Here is a 21,768-nt window from a genome sequence, read left to right on the forward strand (position 1 = left end):
AAAGCCGATTGCTGAGGATAGGGATGAATTGCATGCTGCGGATCAAGGCTGACTTCTCAGCTTCTTTACCTAAAGTGATCACACATCTCTCTAATGAGGATGTCTCCTTGATACATGAGAGTAACTGCCTTTGACTTGACACTTCTCAGTTGTTCTGAAGTTCTTTATCAAGCCGCTGTAGGAATCAAATGCATTTACACTGTAATTCGTTGGAACCAAAGAGCATCTATGTGGGGGTATATGCAAAGCACTTCAGCAATTTAGAGGTGGCAAGATCTGGTGGAAGGTTTAATGAACTAAAGTAATTTTCCTTCATAGTAAAATTTGATGGCCAGGAGAGGTTCTTACGCCCCTGAAGGTGCTCAGGGGCTCGTGAGCCCTTCCGTAATATGTTTTCAAGGATTCCTAATATTTCTTCCATACAATAGGAATTCCCCTGTGCTTGGTGTTTTCCATATGGACCAAAACTGAGGCAGCTGTGGCAGATCTAGGTCCATTTCCAGGTTCTTTCTCTCTGGGTTCTTTTCCTTTTTGGTCAAAGTAAAAGCTACCAGATCGACTAGTCTTGGAGACTGAAAGCCTCTATCTTGAGGAGAAGGTACATTATGCTTGCCATGTATGCAGCAGTGCAAGCTTCCTCATGCTGTCCCTGCTGTCCTCATGCTTTCACCCTGACCCAGAGGAGCCACCTCTAGTGAACAAAAGAGGATTTCAGTCCCTATTGCTTGGCTTGTCTGTTGGGACTGTCAACAGAGGGGGCTGATTCTTAGGCCTGGTCTACACTTAAAAGTTAGGTTGACCTAGCTATGTCTCCCAGGGCTGTGAAAAATTTTGTGACCTGAGCTCTGTAGTTAGGTCGACATAATCCCTACTGGAGATGCAGCTAGGTTGATGGAAGAATTCTTCCGTCAACCAAGCTATCACCTCTCAGAGAGGTAGATTAACTGCATTGATGGAAAAACTCTTCGGATCAGGAACTGTCCTTTTGTTCTGGGTTTGCACAATGGGGTCCTGGTCCATGGCTGGGGCTACTAGATGCTACTGTACTACAGATAATTAACAATAGTGGTAGGAGGTTTTTGTGATGTGGGTGGTTGCTAGAGCAGGCTGGGAATTTTTCTTCAAAAATGATTTTTCAACAGATAATGCAGTTTCTGGGAAAAAATTGATTTTGCTGGATTTTTTTCAATTTTTCCATTAGGAACACCAAAATGAACTATTTCACTTCAGATCATTTAATTTTGAGTCAATTCAACGCTAAACAGCATTTTCACATGAGGTTGCATTGCCTCATGGGAATTGTAGTTTGGCTGTCTCGTGTCCCTGTTCTGTCCTATAGGCTGGGCTCCCTGGCTGGACTACAATCTCCTATGATGCAGTGTGGTCTCCCCTCTGAATGAGCTGCATGGTGCCTCATGGGAGTCACATGACTAGGGGGCATCATGGGAAATTACTTTGGCCACAGAGCTCATCCCCCAGGGGAGAATAGGGGCATCAAGTAAATGATCCGCAACACCCAGTTCAATAAACAGAAATGAAACCTTTCAATTCAGGCATATAAAAATTTTTCATTTTGATTGAAAATGCCAGAATGAAACGTCTCACCATTTCCGACCCAATAATACTTGGAGAATTGTGTTTGGTGAACCATTTTGCTATTTCAACTTTTCATCCAAAAAAATAATAATTTCAATATCAACACTTTGCGCAGGATGGAAATTCCCATTTTCGCTCAGCTCCAACACTTACCCAGTAGCGAATGGATTGAGTGTGCCAACTCCATCTTGCATAGGGCACCAAACATCCTTTGGTCACTGTGCTCTTCAGATGGGGAAGGATGGAGGCAGCCTGGTAACTGTGGGCTGCACCACTGTGCTGGAGACCCTGGTGGAAATTCGCTCCGTTGCCTTCTGCTTCTCAGGTTGTTGGGGACTGTTGAGCCTGGTGTTGGGGTAGTACATGGAATCCCTCCCAAAGCAGGGTTGGAAATGCCTTGTTGCCAAACGGTAACTTTTCAGCTTGGAAAAGCGATGACTAAGGGGGGATGTGATAGAGGTCTCTAAAATCATGCTTGATATCGAGAAAGTAAATAAGGAAGTATTATTTACTCCTTCTCCTAACACAAGAACTAGGGGGTCACCAAATGAAATTAACAGGCATCAGGTTTAAAACAAACAAAAGGAAGTATTTTTTCACATAATGCACAGTCAACCTGTGGAACTCCTTGCCAGAGGATGTTGTGAAGGCCAAGCCTATAACAGCGTTCAAAAAAAGCACTAGGTAAGTTCATGGAGGATAGGTCCATCAATGGCTATTGGCAGGGATGGTGTCCCTAGCCTCTGTTTGCCAGAAGCTGGGAATGGGCGACAGGGGCTGGATCACTTGGTGATTACCTGTTCTGTAAATTCCCTCTGGGGCACCTGGTAGTGGCCACTGTCAGAAGACAGGATACTGGGCTAGATGGACCTTTGGTCTGACCCAGTATGGCTGTTCTTATGGTAACTTTCCTGGCAGACGAGTAATTTCAGAAATGTGTTGTCCAACCCTCTTTGCCTAGGAGGGTGGTGGCTGTGCAAAGTCTTAAACTGGCCCTGAAGTCTCTTGTAGATAACTGCTAAGTACCATGCCGTTTAAAAGCCTGTCTGAAAACAAACTTGTACCTTGACTGTTTCTTTCAGTCTGTGATGTATGTCTTGGCTGTATATATGACATTGCTTTGGTAGTTACATTTGCTCCCTTAGTATCACAAGGCAGTGTCATGAAGAAAGGGACTTTCACAGCTTTATTCACAATGGTTTGTATGTTAAGACTCCCTGCGATCCTCCCTGGTTTTTAAACTCCCCAACCTATTGTACGTGTTACACATATTGACTCTGAAATGGCTTGTTTCATAAGCGAGAGCTGCATTTTGTGCTGGCAGAAGCCACTCCGTTTGCGGTTGTAATACGAGCGTGCCTCCAGCATTGTGAGTGCGCGCGTTTGTGATTTGTATGTGTGATATGTCGTAGGGACTCTGTTGTATATCACTAATGCCTCAAGCAACTCCTGTTATTTTCTAGGACCCTATGTGAGGTTTAACTGCTAAGGGATGCTTACATTTCTGCTTTGCTCTCATTTTCAGTATGGTTTCCAGACAGTAACGGCAGTAGTAGGGCTGGATTCTGCTTTGTTACGCTGGTGTCAATCCAGAATAGCTCCACCAAAGTTGATGGCTTTACTCCAGATTTAAACCAGGATGGCAGAGCTGGATTTAGCCCATTAGTGCATAGCCAGCATTGGCCTAGTATTTGCAAGTTTTGCTAATGATAAATTACATACTGTAAGGTACAATTACAATAAGCATAAAACCCAGCAAGAGCTGGGTAAGGAACCGAGTCCTTACAGAGAGAGTATGAACACAGCATCCATTTGAAATTACAGGGGAAATTAAATGGGCAGAATGTAATTACCCTGTTGGAATCTGTCCAGGATGCTGGGGCTCAATATATCTCATACATCTAAGATCTGATCCAGCTCCCATTGACTTCAGTGGAAGCTGGATTGGGTTCCTAAATTGGAAAACAAGTACCATGTCACTATAAGAAAAATCAAACCTTCGAGTGGCTTTACGTCCCAGGAGAAAGATCGCCCTTCCAGTACCACAGTGCCCCCTAGCTCTGTGTGGGGCATTGATTCAGGAGTCAGAGGGAAGAGCGCCATCTCCTGTGTGACTAATGGCACTACCCTTTAAGGGCTCTCATCTAAGTACCTGAGGTGCTGCTTCTCAGATCTGACAAGAGCATTGCCCCAGAACAATAGGAAGCATTATAAAAATAAGCCACTCAAACCAGGGTATCCTTGAGAAAGTGGGAATCCAACCCCGTTGCATCCATCACCCAGCATGTAATGATGGATAGTGGGATGTTAATCAGGAAAGGCAAACTTGTGCAGCAGCCAGGTGACGGGGTCGCCATTTCTTGCTGATAGTTCCTCACCTTGTGCGGAAAGCTGTGTAGAAGCTTTTAATTTATAGCATGAAGGTATTTTTCTTATTTCCCTACTGCGTCACATTGATTTATGGAGTGACCTAACCTGACTCAAATCTGTCCAGCAACTGCTCCTTCACATTCCCCGCTAGAAGCTGCTTAACTTCTGTCTCCCCCCCCCACCCCTTGAGTTCTACCCTGGAGGAAATAATGGAGCCAAACAAGAGCAAGAGAGAGAACAGTAACCACGGTATAAAGATGAATGAATGCTTGAAACAGACATCCCATCCATTAACCTAGGCAGAAGCATGTGCCCCAGGGTCTTTTATAGTTCCCATAGATCTCTTCCCTGTGATATGCTGTCAATAAGACGGTACTGCAACCTGGGGTTTGTGACAGTGATTAACACATTTGCACTTTTCTCTTCAGCCTTCAACTCCTTGCCCCAGGTGGCTGTTAAGCAGGGTAAGGCCAAATTAAGGGCCTGGCCCTGCAAATGCCATGGAGTGTAGTGCTTGCTACTGTGAGCAGAGCTGGGCAACATTTTTCCAATGAAAAGCCTTTTTATTAGGGAAAAAATGGTCTCTCTTTTGAAAATGAAAATGCAATAGGTTGACCGTTTCTCTGAATTTTGCTCGACATTTTATCTAGAAATTTTTTTTCATTTGCCAGAAACCTAAATATTTTCATTTTTTAAAAAATTGCCAAAACTATTTGGAAAAGGGCCTATTTTGAGCCCTGGAAAATGTGGAAACAAGGGTGAGATTTCAAAATTTTGCAAAATTGGAAAAAAAAAAAAATCAGTAGGGTCTACACTGTCACTTCAGTCAATCTGACTTATGTCGCTCAGGGGAGTGAAAAAGCCCCCTCCCCTAAGCGACGCACATTTTGGGCAATCCACATGGGCACTTTATCGGTGGGAGATGCTCTCCCGCTGACATAGCTTCCACCTCTCATTAAGGTGGAGTAATTATGCCGATGGGAGCACGCTCTCCTGTCGGCACAGAGCGTCTTTACCAGCTGCGCTACAGCGGGACAGCTGCGCCGATGTAGCTCTGTACTGTAGACTTGCCCCTGAGGGGTCCCATTAACTTCAGTTGGATGAATCCCATGGTAACCACTGTGTTAGGCCGCAAAGCCTAGATTTGTAAAGGTATTTAGGCATTGCTCTGCTCAGCTTTAACACCTACAAGACTTAGGAGCCTAAGACTCGGTCTACACCTAAAACTTAGGACGGCATAGCTATGTCACCCAGGGATGTGAACATATCACCCTCCTGAGACGTAGTTAAGCCAGCGTAAACTCCAGGGTAGAAGCCTCTGGTTGGCGGAAAAATTCTTCTGTCAACATGGCTACCATCTCTACCTGGACTATACAGCGTTGCCTTTTAAATTAGTTAAGTGTTGCCATGGTGATCCAAGCAATGCCTAGATACCTTTCATAATCTAGTGTTGGCAGAAGTGTCCTATCTGTAGAGCTACGTGTGGAGGGAAAGAAGTGGGAGAAAGAGTAGTTATTGGCACTCTGTGAGTAATGTTATGTGGAGGTCTTATGGGAGGGGCGCGGGTACACCTGGCATAATATCTCTAGGTGTGCTAAGGGGTTTGAGCTCACCAGCAACCCCGTTATACCTTTTAACTTCCAGCACAGCTGACCAAGGCCATGATTCAGCCAGGTACTTAAGCATGTGCTTAACTTTAAGCATGCTTCTCTTCTAGAGAAGAGCAACAAAAATGATTAAAGGTCTAGAAAACATGACCTATGAGGGAAGATTGAAAAAATTGGGTTTGTTCAGTCTGGAGAAGAGAAGATTGAGAGGGGACATGATAACAGTTCTCAAGTACGTAAAAGGTTGTTACAAGGAGGGGGGAGAAAAATTGTTGTTCTTAACCTCTGAGGATAGGACAAGAAGCAATGGGCTTAAATTGCAGCAAGGGAGGTTTAGGTTGGACATTAGGAAAAACTTTCTATCTGTCACTGGAATAAATTGCCTAGGAAGGTTGTGGAATCTCCATCACCGGAGATTTTTAAGAGCAGGTTAGACAAACACCTGTCAGGGATGGTTGGATAATACTTAGTCCTGCCATGAGTGCAGGGGACTGGACTAGATGACCTCTCAAGGTCCCTTCCAGTCCTATGATTCTATGCAAGTCCCATTGACTTTAATGGGACTTGCGTACTGACTATAAAAGGGAGTGAAACAAAATCTTAGCTTGAATTTTGGCATGTTCAAAATCTGAATCTGCATTTTGTGCTTTGAACACATGTCTGCTAAAGGTAAATAGTCCTGGAAATTGCTCGGGGTTATGGCCGTCCCATTTTCCCAATGGTTGGAATAAAGCTTTGGCTATGTTTCTTTTATGAATGGTTCAGGTAACGTTTCTTTACCTGAAACGCTGAAGTTTTGCCCATCATTGATTGTGAAGCCCTTTGTATGCGAGCAAGGCAAATTTTGACCCCAGTCCAGCAGTCTGATCCTAGTTGGGAGTGTGAACTCTTACGCCTTGGGAAAGTCTCATAAAAAATAATGGAGCTCAGCATGGGTGCGCAGACTGGTTCAGGGCCTGGGCATGAATCCTCTCTCCATTTATCTTCGCTGAGTCTGAGGACTTTCATTGTCAAGTACTTTGGGGAATAAAGAGAGGAATAGTTGAGTGTGGTTTCTGGTTGGGCTACTTAGATAACAAGGCCCATCTCGTTCCATCCCTGACCTTGAATAACTACAGCTGTAGAGAAGCCAGCTAACAATGTTAAAGGAATTCCTGTTGGCATGTTTTATTTCAAATGAACAACATCCCAAGGATTAAAATAAATGTTACTAGTTACATGGATACATTGAGCTAATGATTTTCTTTTTACCTACTTGATCCTATAATACCCCAACTTTAATGGATAAATGCTAAGCTCTCCTTTGGGTGATTTCAGATGCATTATATACATAGTTACAAAATCTTAAAGGAAGATTCTTTTCTTTCTTTCTTCCCTGCAGGTGATTCTCATTCTAACAAAGCTCTATGACTTCAACTTGGGGAGCGTTACTGAAAGCTCGCTGTGGAGGTAAGTGGATTATAGAAATCACAGTGAATGGCAGGGAGCGGTTTGCTAGGCCTCATGTTGAACCTGAACTGGTTGATCTGGGAAAGGTGGGAGAAATCAGAATAAGCTTGTGAGCTGCTCTGGTAAAACAGTCTGTTTGTGAGCTCACTAATTCTACGCCAGTAAGAGGTGGATGGACAGGTGGTGTTCCGGTTAAGATACCTGACTGGGACCTAAGAGATCTGGATGTCGGTCCTACCTCTGCCATACGTTCACCAGGGGCCTTCACACACGTGGCTGAACCTCAGTTACCCATCTGTTAAATGGGGACAATAATCCCCCCCCCTTTTTTTGGCTGCGTTACCTTATTTAGATCACTAACTCTTCAGGGCAGGGATTGTCTCTTACTCCGTGTGTACAGTGCCTAGCACAATGGGGGCTGATCTGAGCTAGGAACTCTAGGCACTGCTGTAATGCAAATAATAAAGATGCCCAGAAGAAAAGTCTGTTAGAGAGAGGACATTGGGGAATGACATTTAAAAAAAAAAAAAAAAAAAAAAAAGAAAACCCAACTCAGACTATTAAAAATTTGATGGCAGGCAGACTGGTCTTGGCTAAGTGAGAGACCCCACCTAACTCCTGCATACAGCTGTTGTATTATTATTTGTCTTACCATAGGAGCCCTAGACATGGATCCGGGCCGCACTGTGCTAGGAACTGTACAGACACAAAACGAAAAGGTGGTCCCTGACCCAACGAGCTTTCCCCTTGCATCCAATCCTATCCTGTATTTCTCATATAGTGGCCCAAATCCTGGACCCACGGATACTTACAGCAAAACTTCCATTGAGTCCATCAGGACTAGGATTTGGCTCAGGAATACTTGTTACAGCTGGAGAACTTTTATTTGCAAAGCATGTTTACAGTACAAACCGCTAACTAACCATCCCAACCAATCCTCTCTTCCACCTTTGAGCCCCTCTGCCAGGCAGGTAGGTGGTATCACAATTCGGCACATAGGTGGAGGTGAGCAGAGGTGTGTCTGAAGTCACACACGGGAATCGGTATCCGAACCGGAATTCGAATCAGGAGTTCCAGGCTCAGCTCACACCTCCCATGTGTTGTTCCATTACTGACTTGGATACATTAGCCAATATACAGTGAGTTTACTGCCTTTGGTTGTGCTTTGTTTCTTCTATGGCCATTTAATGACCGTGTTTTATGCAAGCATTTGAATTCTCTTTTCTCAACAGATTCAAATTGCAGAGACTGGGCTACAATCCTGCTACGAAATTACAGGGGGATTTAAATAGGCACACAATATATTTCGGCTCATGGAACTACAACTTGGATGTTTTATATATATGCCATGTACAAATCGGGGTGGGTGGGTGGGTGTGTATGTGTCACACACAATTATAAGTGTGTGTTAATAATATATATATATATATATATATATATATACACACACACACACAGGCTTACAGACAGCATATAAATACGTGGGCCGTATCCTTAGCTTGTGTAAATTAGCTTAGCTCAATTCAAGACAATTTACACCAGCTGGGGATCTTGACCTTTGTATTTCCACCTGTCCTGCAGAATGGAAGAGTTTTAAACCGAGCTAAGTGGTTTTTCAATGGTATGCACCATACAGGGCAAAATAAATTTTCAAGGGCCGGGACTATACTTCACTGTTATACCTAGTTTAGTGCGTTTATTGTTAACTTGCAACAAGAATTATTAGTAACGCTACCAGTCAGTCCATGGTAACTCTCTGTTACTGGATGTGTCACTTCTGCGCAGGCTCTGTTGCCCTTCTTTCCACCCAGCCTTTTTGACGTCTTTGTTCTCCTATTAACTTTAAAGTCACTTTTGCAAGACGGTTTCAGGAGCATTACCGGATGGGGGCTAACCGTGCGGCAGAGTCAGTTAATGCATTAGGAGTTAATTGTTCATAATAGCTCTTGAAACTTCTTGACTTGCCTGGCACTCTAAAGCCTAATTGCACTATACCATGGTAATCTGCAGATATATAAATAATCATGAAACTAAGAGGGAACACAGCCGTTTTCACTTACCTCGTACTTTTCAGGGTCTTTAAGCCTTGAAAACTTTTGCCTTGCACCTAACAAGTACAAATGACACAGTAATTATACTTTAAGCATAATTACCACGCAATCTGCTCTGCATAAATAATGTAACGAGGCAGCAAATCCTGTCTTAATGCCAAGCAATTGCAGCCGCCTTGGAGCTGTGTGAAAAGGTGATAGTGACATTCCTCTTGGCGGGTTTTTTTGTTTTTGATTTTGTTTTTTTCAGAGAGGAAGGTGGGGATTAGCCATCAGCTCAAACTAAATGTTTCCAAGTAGGTCTTACAGCTCATAAAGAAGATATGCTAACAACGTAGACTGCTTTGTGAAACCCATTTTAGTATTGTCCTGGACAGTCCGTCTAGTTTGTGGCAGAGATTACAGAGTGGTTAAATTATGACATGGAGTGGGTTCTTGTGGCTAGATCAGGGTTGGGCAAACTTTTTGGCCCGAGGGCCACATCTGGGTATGGAAATTATATGACGAGCCATGAATGCTCACAAAATTGGGGTTGGAGTGAAGAAGGGGGGTGAGGGCTCTGTCTGGGGGTGCAGGCTCTAGGGTGGGGCCAGAAATGAGGAGTTCAAGGTGTGGTAGGGGGCTCCAGTCTGGGGGTTGGGGTGCAGGGGGCGGAGGGGGGTGAGGGTTCCGGCTGGAGGTGCGGGCTCTGGGGTGGGGCTGGTGATGAGGGATTTGGGGTGTAAGAGGGTGCTCAAGTCTGGGACCGAGGGGTTCAGAGGGCAGTAGGGGGATCAGGGATGGGGCAGGGGGTTGGGGCACAGGATGGGGTCAGGAGTGCAGGTGCCAGGCGGCGCTTACCTCAAGCAGCTTCTGGAAGCAGCGGCATGTCCCCCCCTCCGGCTCCTACACGGAGGTGCGGCCAGGTGGTTCTGCACGCTGCCCCATCTGCAGGCGCCACCCTGGAGCTCCCATTGGCCACAGTTCCCAGCCAATGGGAGCTGTGGGGGAGGCGCTTGGGGCAGGGGCAGCGCGCTGAGCCCCTGGTTGTTCCTAAACATTGGAGTTGGTGGGGGGACATACTGCTGCTTCCGGGAGCTGTGGCACTCGCGTGCAGAGCGGGTGTGGCCCCCGACCCCACTCAGCTCGAGGGGCAGATTAAATTGGCTGGCGGGCCGGATGTGGCCTGCAGGCCATAGTTTGCCCATCCCTGGGCTAGATCAAGGGATTAGGAGTCAGGACTCCTGGGTTCTGTTCCAAGTTCTGGTCAGGAGTGAACTCTAGTGGTTAGAGCAGGGGACGGAGTCAAGACTCCTGGATTCTAATCCCAGTTGATTTGCCTGATGATCTTGGGTAAGCCCCTGTGCCTCAGTTTTCTCATCTGAAAAATGCAGAATAAAAAGGTTTCATTAAGGCTTGTAAAGTGTTTTGAGTTCCTCTCATGGAAGGTGTTACAGAAATGCATAATCTTTATTAATAATTGCATATTCAATAGTAAGAATAAGCTGAGAAATACTCTCATACATCATGACATCTGAACTCCTACGAGTTTAAAATAATCATCACAAGAATGTACAGGGACTCCTGTTTTTTTCTGTTTTCTGGGGTTAAGGCATGTTCTTGCAACTACACAATAGTTCTGCTCTCCTAAACAATAGCACTTCTTGATCCTGGCTCTGAATAGTCAGCAAACAGGTCGGTTTCCAGAAGGACTCTTATGGCAGACAGCAGTAGACCATGTACTAAAGCTTCAGAGGAGGTGAGAATAGGAAGCCATGCAATATTGTCTCCCAATATGGGCTTCATCCTTCATGCATCAGAAACTGCCACCGAATTCCCTCTTGGTCCTTGGGAATCTAAAACGAGAGGCTGCTTTTAAGGGAAAAACTGCACTGCAATAGAAAAGCTATTCTAAACCCTGAATCTAAATACAAAGACAAGTAAATCAATAGGAAAATGTCCTGAGTGTAATTAAAAAAAAAGAAGAAAGAATTAACAGTCCATTTGGATGCTGCTCTGCTAACTGTCTGATGTCAGTTAAGTCAGAGCAAATGCTACTCAGCATTCAAATGAAGGAATAGAGGCATTGCTGAAGCCTTGTAAATGTTTTTATTTTTATATATAATTTTTCATTTTATTTTGGGAATATGGTGGTGTGGCTTTTTTTTTTTCTTGTTAAGTTTTATCCATTTTAGCAATGGAAAAGGGAGATGAAAGGGGTCAGGTCAGGTCCTTGGAGGACTGTGCTGGGGGTGGTGTGATGCTCCTCATTCACCCTGCAATGGCTGATCCTGTCCCACGAGGCCAGGCCTGGGCCCAGGCCCCTGCTCTAGTTGTTGTGATCTAGCACGTGGGGTTGCAGCACCACTGAGCTTTGGCCTGGCTGCTTCCCCATCATGATGACATATGGGCGCGAGGCCAAATTTGAGTGAGTGGTACTGTGACCCTGTATTAGGGTTACCATATTTTGAGCCTCCAAAAGGAGGACACTCCACGGCCCCCGGCCCCGCCCCCAGCCCCGCCCCAACTCCGCCCCTTCCCCAAAGTCCCCGCCCCAACTCCGCCCCCTCCCCTGCTTCCCGCGAACATTTGATTCGCGGGAAGCCTGAAGCAGGTAAGGGGAGTGTGGGGGGAGGAGGCGCGGCCCAGTCTGGCCCCCCCGGCGTCTCCAGCCTGGGTCGGCTCGGGCTCTGGGGTGCCGGCCCCGGGCCAGTCCCCGGCCGAGCACCCCCGGCCCGCCCAGCACTGCCGGTCCCTGGCCCGGCCCCCGGGTCCCCGGCCGAGCACCCCCGGCCCGCCCAGCACTGCCGGTCCCCGGCCCGGCCCCCGGCTCAGCAGCCCCCGGCCCCGGCCCCCGGCTCGGCACCGCCGGCCCGGTCCCCGGCCCGGCCCCCAGCTCGGCATCGCCGGCCCGGCCCCCAGCTCAGCACTGCCGGCCCGGCCCCCAGCCCGGCACCGCGCCGCCGGCCCGGTCCCCGGCTCGGCACCGCCGGCCCCCGGCCCCGGCTCGGCACCGCCGGCCCCCGGCCCGGCCCCCGGCCCAGCACCGCCGGCCCTGCATGTCCCGATTTTCCCGGACATGTCCGGCTTTTTGGGATTTCCCCCCGGATGGGGATTTGGAGCCCAAAAAGCCGGACATGTCCGGGAAAATCCGGACATATGGTAATCCTACCCTGTATGCCAGTTTACAATGCCACTAACTCAGATTTGGCCTGGTCATTCCTACCCCCTCCCCACATCATGACGGAGAGATGGCCAAACCTGAGCAACACGGTGCCCCTGTGTGCTAGGCTGTACCACCCAGAGTGAGGAGCCGGGCCTAGCCGCGTGGGACAGAAGCCACCGGCGCTGCTGCTGCAAGGTGAGGGTTTTTTAAAATGTTGTTTTATATGTTGTTTCTGGTTTTACGGTGTATTATATTGTATTTGTGAAAAACACAGGGCTCTTGGCCTTGCTTGTAACAGATTGGTCTAGGGGTCCCCTACTCCGATATCTGGTTCTTTGGCCAGTACCAGTTACTTCAGAGGAAGGTACAAGAAAACACCACCATGAACCCTAACCCTTTCAGGACTGGTCTACATTAGAAAATTAGATCGACGCAGCAATGTTGCTGAAGGGTGTGAAAAATCCACCCCCTGAGGAACACCGTTAAGCCAGCGAAGTCCCCATGTAGATAGGCTAGGTTGATAGGAGAATTCTTCCTTTGACATAGCCACTGCCTCTTGGAGAGGTGGATAACTTACGTTGAGAACCCCTCCCATTGGCATAGGTAGTGTCCACACTGAAACACGACAGCAGCGTTTCAAGCACAGGCGCGGACTTTCTAAAGTGCTGGGGGGTGCTTGACTGCCAACTCTGCCCCCACTTCACCCCTTCCTCCAAGGCCCCACCCCTGCCCTGCCTCTTCCTTCCCCGACTCCACCCCCGCCCCGCCTCTTCCCACCCCTCCCCTGAGCACGCCGCGTCCTCGCTCCTCTCCCCTCCCTTCCAACCTCCTGCACGCCGCGAAACAGCTGATTGCGGCAGGCGGGAGGCGTGGGAAGGGAGAGGGAGGCGTTGATTGGTGGGGCCCGCCGGTGGATGGGAGGCGCTGGGGTGTTGGGGGGGAGCTGATGAGGGGCTGAGCACCCACCATTTTTTTCCCCCATGGGTGCTCCAGCCCCAGAGCACCCACGGAGTTGGCGCCTATGATTTCAAGTGTGGCCAACCACTAAGTTAGTGGTTGGCTGATGTCCTGAAGCCTGGGGGTTTCTATCACTTACAGGCCATGAGCTAGGGGTGTGATTCCCCTGCCTGTGTATACATACTCGCCCTGGCTCTCCTTGAGCTAGCATGAATATAAATACTAGTGTAGCCATGGTAGTGTCACCCCCCCCCCCATGTGTCCCGATATTTTCTTCCTCTCATCTGGTCACCCTAGGCTTAACTGTTCCTTCCATTGAGTCTAAAAGAGAGTGCATGGCACATTCATTGGTTTTTAGCAAGATCTGTGATTGCCTTTGACTCACAGGGGCCTCCCTGTGAATGGCAGCCATTAGGTCCTTTCAGAATAAGAGTAATTTTGTTTCTTCTGCAAATGTTGCCACCTCACTGCTCACACCCTTTTCCAGATCATTAATAAGTACAGTAAACACACAGCTTGATTTCGGTAGGACTGATTGCAAGGGGTCCTAAAGCGAGCTGGCACATTGGGAATAAGAGTCCAGGGATCGGGAGGCTGATCACGTGATTGCCACCTAATCCCTGGATTTTCATCCCTATTATCTGAGAGGTAGATTAAACTTGACCCAGGTGAGGCTGAGCCCCCAACTCCCTTAAAGGGCCAGCTGTCCTTGTGGCAGTAAGGTGCTACGTAGCTCGTGTAACGATGGCAGAATTGGGCCTTAATATAAACTGCAGAAAAAGATGGATCTTAATCTCTCTCCCTCTTTTGGGCTATGAAGTATAGCACATAAAGCGTACATATTTCTGACTACAATATTTCAGTTTTGCTTTAATTTGCTGTATTGAAATGAAACTTGTGGACTGCAGTCATGACAAGATTATAATAACGCCAGGGGATGTAATGTGTTATACTTTTTTATTATCAAACTCATAATGTATATTACGTTGTCACTTTCCAACACACACTGTTTTCCAGAGGATTATATTCATGCATCAAATAATGCGGCTTCATCCATGTTTAAGAACGATGAACTCAGACTGGAACAGATGCAGAAAAGCGCCACTAGGATGATCAGCGGACTGGAGAGCCTACCGCACAAGAGGAGACTTAAGGAGCTTGGCTTGTTTAGCCTAACAGAACCATGGATGAGGGGAGATATGGTTTCTCTCTATAAATACTTCAGTGGGATAAATACCAGGAAGGGAGAAGAGATATTTAAGTTAAGGGTCAATGTTGGCACCAGAGCAAATGGATATAAATCAGCCATCGATACATCTAGGCTTGAAATTAAATTAACAATCAGAGGAACGAAGTTGTGGAACAGCGCTCCAAAGGGAGTAGTGGGGGCAAAAAACCTAACCTGTTTTAAGACTGAGCTTGATTAGTTTATGGAGGGGATGGTATGATGAAATTTTCTACAATGGCATATGGCCCATCCGTGACTCTGTTATCAAATATCTCCAACAGCCGGAGATGGAAAACTAGATGGAGAGGGTTTTGAGTGACTTCAGAGAATTCTTTCCATGGCGTCTGGCTGGTGGGTGTCATCCACATGCTCAGGGTCTAACTCATCGCCATATTTGGGATCAGAAGTAATTTTCCCCAGGTCAGACTGGCAGGGACCCTAGAATTTTTTTGCCTTCCTCTGCAGCATGGGGCATGGGTCACTTGCTGGTTTGAATTAGAGTAAATGGTGGATTCTCTGTAACTTGCAGTTTTAAATCAAGATTTGAGGACTTTAGTAACTCAGCCAGAAGTTAGGGGCCTAGTACAAGAGTGAGGGTCTATGGCCTGCAATGTGCAGGAGGTCAGACTAGATGATCATGATGGTCCCTTCTGGTTTTAAAGTCTATGAGTTGCCTTCTGGCAGCCAGTTCATCAAAGAGTTCTAATACTGCTACTAGCCAACTGGGGTCCTCTTGTAGTTCTAGTAGTTCAAAACCTGGTTTTGGAACAAAGCGTCAAGTTCTATTCCCCATGCTACGTGTGGGCAGTTTTTAGGTGATGACCGTTAGCATCTGTGTTTATTCGACCATGGATTTGTTACAGTATGCATCAGAAATTTGATTCCTCGTCAAGAAGATGGAGCGGAAGGGGCCAGCTGCACCAGCAAAGATTGGAGAGATGGGTGCTGAGTATCACACTAGGGAACAGACCAGCTGGGTGAAAGCTCTAACCAAGAGGATGGGCATTTGGAGGACTGTGAGGACTTGATCACTGCTGTCTCCCTTCAAAGCCCCCATCACCTTTCTAAACCGTAGTGCTAACCTCTCACATCTGGGTAAAGATTGCATACTTGTAAAGTAATTTGACTCTCAGCTTCTTCTGAGATCTCTCTTTCCTCATCTGACTGGCAATCTTTGGCTGAGAGCTATTGACCCAAGAAGTCTAGTGCTATGTCTTATGAGTTCACAGGCTTATGCCAGAGCAAAGATCTATTAGACCACCCAATCCATCTCCTTGTCAGGGCAGGATGGTTCTCTACAAGACAATTTCTCATGCTTTCGCCAGTCTAGTTTGTCTCAAGAGATGGAAGTTCTACCACTTTTCTAGGCAGACTATGCCACAGGCTACATAGCACATCCCACTCTCCTGGCATTCAGCCTCAATATTTATTTTCTCCATTTTGTACTATTACTCCTACTTACAACATACCCCCTGTTATGTGCCATGCCAAATATTTCCTCTACCTCCTTGGTGTTAACATCCTGGGAAGCTTTGAAGGATGTACTCATACCCCACTTTGTATCCCCATCTTCTACCCATGCTGCATGTATTTAGCTCTTTTGCTGTTTCCTTGTAAGTCAATGCTATGGAAAAATCCTATCATACATAAAGTCATGCTTTATATTAAGGTTCTGTTTATAAAGGGTTAATAAGTGATGAATAGATATTTTACTAAATGGTTAATCGATTATTATAGAGTCCAACAGGTCAATAGGTTGCTTATAACTATCCATAACATATACCAGTCCTGCCTATAACATGCTTATATTATCTATGAATCATGTATTAACCCTTTGTATGCTGTGTATAAATGGAACCTTAATATAAAGTGTGACCAAATTTAATAGGAAACCTTTCTATGGGTTTTTGGAACCATCCTATTAAATGTAATAGGGAATTCTATTGCTACTGTAAAATTCTAAAGGATGGTTAAAAATGTCTATAGAAAAGTAGCATGGGCTAGTGGATAGATCATTCATTCAGCTAGGAGCCAGGAAAGCTGGATTCTATTCCCAGCTCTGCCACTGCTGTCACTTGGGAAAGTCAGTTTCTTCCTGCATGCCTCTGTTTCCCTCTCACCGTTCGTCTGTCTTGCCTATTTAGTTTGCATACTTTTGGGGGCAGGGCCCAGCTCAGACTATTTGTGCGTACAGCATCTAGCACAAGGGGGCCCAATTTTGTGTTGGGGCCTCTAGAGCAATGCTTCTCAAAGCCGGTCTGCCGCTTGTGCAGGGAAAGCCCTTGGCGGGCCGGGCTGGTTTGTTTACCTGCCGCGTCCGCAGGTTCAGCCAATCGCGGCTCCCACTGGCCATGGTTCACCGTTACAGGCCAATGGGGGCTGTGGGAAGCGGCGCGGGCCGAGGGATTTGCTGGCCGCCCTTCCCGCAACCCCCATTGGCCTGGAGCGGCGAACCGCGACCAATGGGCGCCGCGATCGGCCGAACCTGCAGACGCGGCAGGTAAACAAAGCGGCCCGGCCCGCCAGGGGCTTTCCCTGAACAAGCAGCGGACCGGCTTTGCGAAGCACTGCTCTAGATGATACTGAAATACAAGTAATAATAATAAAAATTGCATTTTCGGTTGTATTCTCTAAGATTAAGAAAGATGTCTATGGAATTCTATTGGTTCCCGCCCTATGACATTCTGTAAGGGAACAGGCAGGCTCATACCCGATCCTCTCTGGAGCTTCCTTCTTTCAGCAAGCAATAAGGCTAATGTTGTGTCATGGCTGGATGGAGGGGCACCATGACACAGTGCAAACTCAGCAGTTGTTTTATCACTCAAGAAAAGGTGACCCAGTGGACATGCTAATTAGCTCATTCCTATCTGCATGTTGTAAAAGGCTGGCGCACAGACCCGCATTCCAGCACTGGCCGCCTTCCTCTCTTAGGCTGCCTCAGCCGTCCTGTTCCAGGAAACTCGTTTGTCTTCCACAAGTCAGGCGGCCGGCTGGTCCATTTGTTTTGTCGCCTAATTGTTCGATCAATGACCTTTCCACAGGATGGGGGTTTTATAAAACATGGACCTTTTGGATTTATTAATGTTTTGTTTGCCAAGAAAGCCCCGAGACTAATTGCCGAGACTTCCCAGAAGATATTAGTTTACAAATTTTAATGACACTCATGATTTATTAATGTGCTTCCCTTTGCATCTGCTCATCTCTATTCCTTGGTGGAATTCCTGCTGAATCCAAGCGAATTAATAAAAACAAAACTGCGTATTGTAATGGCATTTTAGCTAGGCTGTTAATTAAAAGCTTTCCGCTCCTATTCACTCTGCTTTTTTTCGTATCTGTTAGTCTCTGGTGGGTCTGGGCTGAAAGCAAGTTCTGCATCAGAATCTCAATATAGTAAGGGTATGTGTGGTGGGTTCCCCGGGGTGCAACCTGGAACTGGGATACCGCTGACATATTAACCCGGGCTCCCTCTCACACTGTGATGCTGTGACAAGCTGCAAACCCCTCCGGGTCCTGCGCTCACACAGCCATCCACAGACAGGGACACACCCAGCTGATTACATGAATGCTTTCGCCAGCCACGCATGAACCAACGATAGAGAGGCTGCAGCAATTCCCCCCACTTCCCCAGCCTAGAACGCCAGAGCTGTTCCGTCTTGCTCTGGTCAGAACCCTCACCAGAGTAAGTTTATCACCCAGTCCAACCCTCCCTCAGTGTGGAGAGCACATGCACCACCCCTTGTTCCTGAGCAGATGTCCCTTGTACTTCAAGCAACACATTGTTTTAGGTTAAAAAATATATAACAGATTTATTAACTGCAGAAAGATAGATTTTAAGTGATTATAAGTAGTAAGCGTACAGATCAAAGTTGGTTACCTAAGAAATAAAAAGTAAAATCGCAATCTGAGTTCCACAGACTAGACAGGATGTGGATTAAGCGGCGTCTCCCCCTGCTAGACAATACAGGCAGGTCCCAGATCTTCCATACATAAGCTAGAAATCCCTTCCGCCAGGGACCACCTCCCCAGTTCAGTCTTTGTCCTCCGAACGTGCTTCCAGGTGTTGAGTTGTGAAGGGAGTGAGGCCAAATGATGATGTCACTTCCCTCTTCAATAGCTTCTTCCAGCTTGCTAGAAAGATCTTTTGCTGTGATGTGAGTCAAACAGTCTCCATTGTGCATGTGCTCTCTCTGAGAGGTTTCCATTGTACACGGTTCCTGGGGTAGGGTTACCATATTTAAAAAATAAAAAAAGAGGACACTCCACGGGGCCCTGGCCCCGCCCCTTTCCCACCCCCGCCCCAACTCCGCCCATTCCCCAAAGTCCCCGCCCTAACTCCCCCTCCTCCCTCCCAGCCACGCGAAAAGGGCTGCCCAAGCGCTACCGGCTTCACGGTTTGCCGGGCAGCCCCCAGACCCTGTGCCCCCAGCCAGTGCTTCCCCAGCGCAGCTGGAGCCCGGGAGGGGAAGCGCCCAGCCGGGGGCGCAGGGTCTGGAGGCTGCCCGGCAAACCTGTGAAGCCGGTAGCGCTCAGGCTTCGGGCAGCCCCCATGCCTCCGGACCCCAGCCGCCGGCCGGGCACTTCCCCTCCCAGGCTCCAGCTGCCTCTGCTCCTCCCCTGACTCAGACTTCGGCTCTGTTTAAGAGCCAAGCTGCCCGAGCCAGCGCTACTGGCTTCGGGCAGCCCCCCTTGCCTCCGGACCCCAGCCGCCGGCCGGGCACTTCTCCTCCCCGGCTCCAGCTGCCTCTGTTCCTCCCCTCTCAGACTTCGGCTCTGTTTAAGAGCCAAGCTGCCCGAGCCAGCGCTACCAGCTTCGGGCAGCCCCCCTTGCTTCCGGACCCCAGCCGCCGGAGCAGAGCAGCTGGAGCCGGGGAGGAGAAATGCCTGGCCGGCGGCTGGGGTCCGGAGGCAAGGGGGGCTGCCCGAAGCTGGTAGCGCTGGCTCGGGCAGCTTGGCTCTTAAACAGAGCCGAAGTCTGAGAGGGGAGGAACAGAGGCAGCTGGAGCCGGGGAGGAGAAGTGCCCGGCCGGCGGCTGGGGTCCGGAGGCAAGGGGGGCTGCCCGAAGCTGGTAGCGCTGGCTCGGGCAGCTTGGCTCTTAAACAGAGCCGAAGTCTGAGAGGGGAGGAGCAGAGCAGCCGCGGGAGGGGACGTGCCCGGACGGTATTTTTCCCGGACATGTTCGGCTTTTTGGAAATTCCCCCCGGACGGGGGTTTGATTGCCGAAAAGCCGGACATGTCCGGGAAAAACCGGACGTATGGTAACCCTATCCTGGGGTGATCCTTGTGAGTGTGTATATTCCCCTTAATGGGCCATCAACACTGTCTGGCCTCTCCATTGTTGTACCTCAAATGCTTGTTGTGGGTGTTTCCAACTTCACAACATATTTCAGTAACACACATGTAGCAATTTAGAAATTCAGCTATATTTATTTTAAAAGGTTCAAAACACCCACAAATGAAACCAAAAAATGGAAAAAATTCACTTTGCATCAAAATACACCCCAAAGTGAAATGAAACAAAAGCCTGAAACAGTTCATCTTTGTTTTGATTTTTTTCCCTTTCATTTTGGGATTATTTGGATCCTAAATTAATTTGTTTTTTTATTATTCATTTGGAGGAAAAAAAACTGGAAAAAAAATCAGTTTGGTTTGAAACTAATCAATTTCCCCCCCAGATGTAGTGAGTTGGGGGCTGAACTGGAAAATCAGTTATTCACTAAGCTCTATTTTAAAGGTCCAGAATGGCATTGTTATCCCTGTTTTACTGCTAGGAAAGCGGAAGGCCAGAGCTTTTAAATCATGCTATGAAATGTGCTATATTTAATGCAGTGTTCTGTATTTGTTAATCGACTCTAGCATAGGTGCTCTTGGTTATAACTTCACAACTCCCAAAGAGGTCACTGAGAGCCCCTTGTGGATATCTAAATTGCGACTTGGTCCCCAGAACTTCCCAACATTTTGGTAAAAGATGGTGTATTTTGAGGCATCCCATCCCCTCTGAATTTCCCTTGCCAGATATCTCAGGTACAGCATGTGTGTAGTGCTTTGTCTGCTTGTTTCTGAAAAGAAGCAGCAAGATGGCATTCAGAAGGGAATTTGCAGCCAAGAACCTGCTGTTGCAGATCCTTTGGGTGTTGCTACTGTTGCTGTTTCAGCAGAGCTGCATCTGTTCACAGGAATTGGCTAGCCCATCTCTTTTTTTTTTTAATCCTTTGGAACGGTAATTCCATTGCTGCCTTTAGAGCGCTCTGCTTCGAGTTGTCTCATCTTACACGATAATTAGAGCTGAATAGAGACTGCAAAACTTTCTGCAAATAGACACATTTTAAGATGAATTTGTTTTGACCATGCTGATGTCCTTTGTGTGCAGTGGAGTTTCACCAGCATTAGTGTTTGCAGAGAGTGCATGGCAAAGGTGTATGTACAAGTAGTTATGCAAACCCCATGTTAAATTCACATACACAAATGTCCAGGAAGGGAGTGCATGCAGAGTGTAAATAATATGTGACTTATCTGAACAATCCCAACTAAAGACAGCTTGATCAGTGAATCTTTAGTTACTGGAGCCACATCTGGGGTGGAAAGTGACTTCTTAACAGCACACAGCAATGCTGTGCAACTTAGAATGGGGAGTAAAGAATTCCTAGGAGGAAAACTATTGTATCCAACTGAAACAGCAAGAGGAATTTAGAGAGGCAGAATAAATACATGTTCTCAGAAAGCATTTATGCATGGACTGGTAGAACTGTTGTGTATAAATGCATCACAAATTGTGGTTACATATGTACAGATACCATAGTTGTCTGAATACAGGAGTGTCACATGTAATGGAGCTATGGCAGTAACTCCATTAGGTGTGTGTAAGTAGCAGGTTCTTATCCTCACTTGGCTCAGTCACTGGAAAAATATAGGTTATGCTGATGGGCAGGGGAAAGTACTTTGAAGAGTTTGCATCTACGGTGCCCTGTCCTTCGGTTTGAGGTACACACCCACACTTGGTCAATTCAGTCCGTACTTGAGGAGTGTTCCTGAATTTCTCACTGGCTGTAAGCTCTCACATAGCAGCATCTGCAAATAACACTTTCTGCCATCTCTGGTCAGACAGGCGACTCCATCCCATCCTCATGGATGATGACCTGGTCTTGGTTATACATATTTTGGTAACCTCCCATTTGGCTTATAACAATGCAGCATACATGGCCATGAAGCCATCAGCTCTTGGGGAAACTCTAGTTAGTACACAACACTAGCATTTCTCCTCAGCAGCACAGGCTACTGGCAACACATCCTACCTGTTGTCTACTCCCACCACTGGCTTCCCATAGGATATTGAGTCATGGAAAAGGCCTCTGTCCTTATCTTCAAGG

General features: G+C 47.2%; 1 protein-coding gene across 1 annotated transcript in view; it reads left to right on the plus strand.

The window, feature by feature from the left end:
* SORCS3 (sortilin related VPS10 domain containing receptor 3) overlaps positions 1-21,768 on the plus strand; it is a 469,336-nt gene that overhangs the window by 142,194 nt on the left and 305,374 nt on the right. Inside the window, exon 2 of the mRNA XM_065407380.1 lies at positions 6,955-7,022. Within this exon, the coding sequence (XP_065263452.1) occupies positions 6,955-7,022 (68 nt within the window). The remainder of the gene's footprint in view (positions 1-6,954; positions 7,023-21,768) is intronic.

This window comes from Emys orbicularis, chromosome 7 (genome assembly GCF_028017835.1).
Source record: "Emys orbicularis isolate rEmyOrb1 chromosome 7, rEmyOrb1.hap1, whole genome shotgun sequence".
NCBI lineage: Eukaryota > Metazoa > Chordata > Testudines > Emydidae > Emys > Emys orbicularis.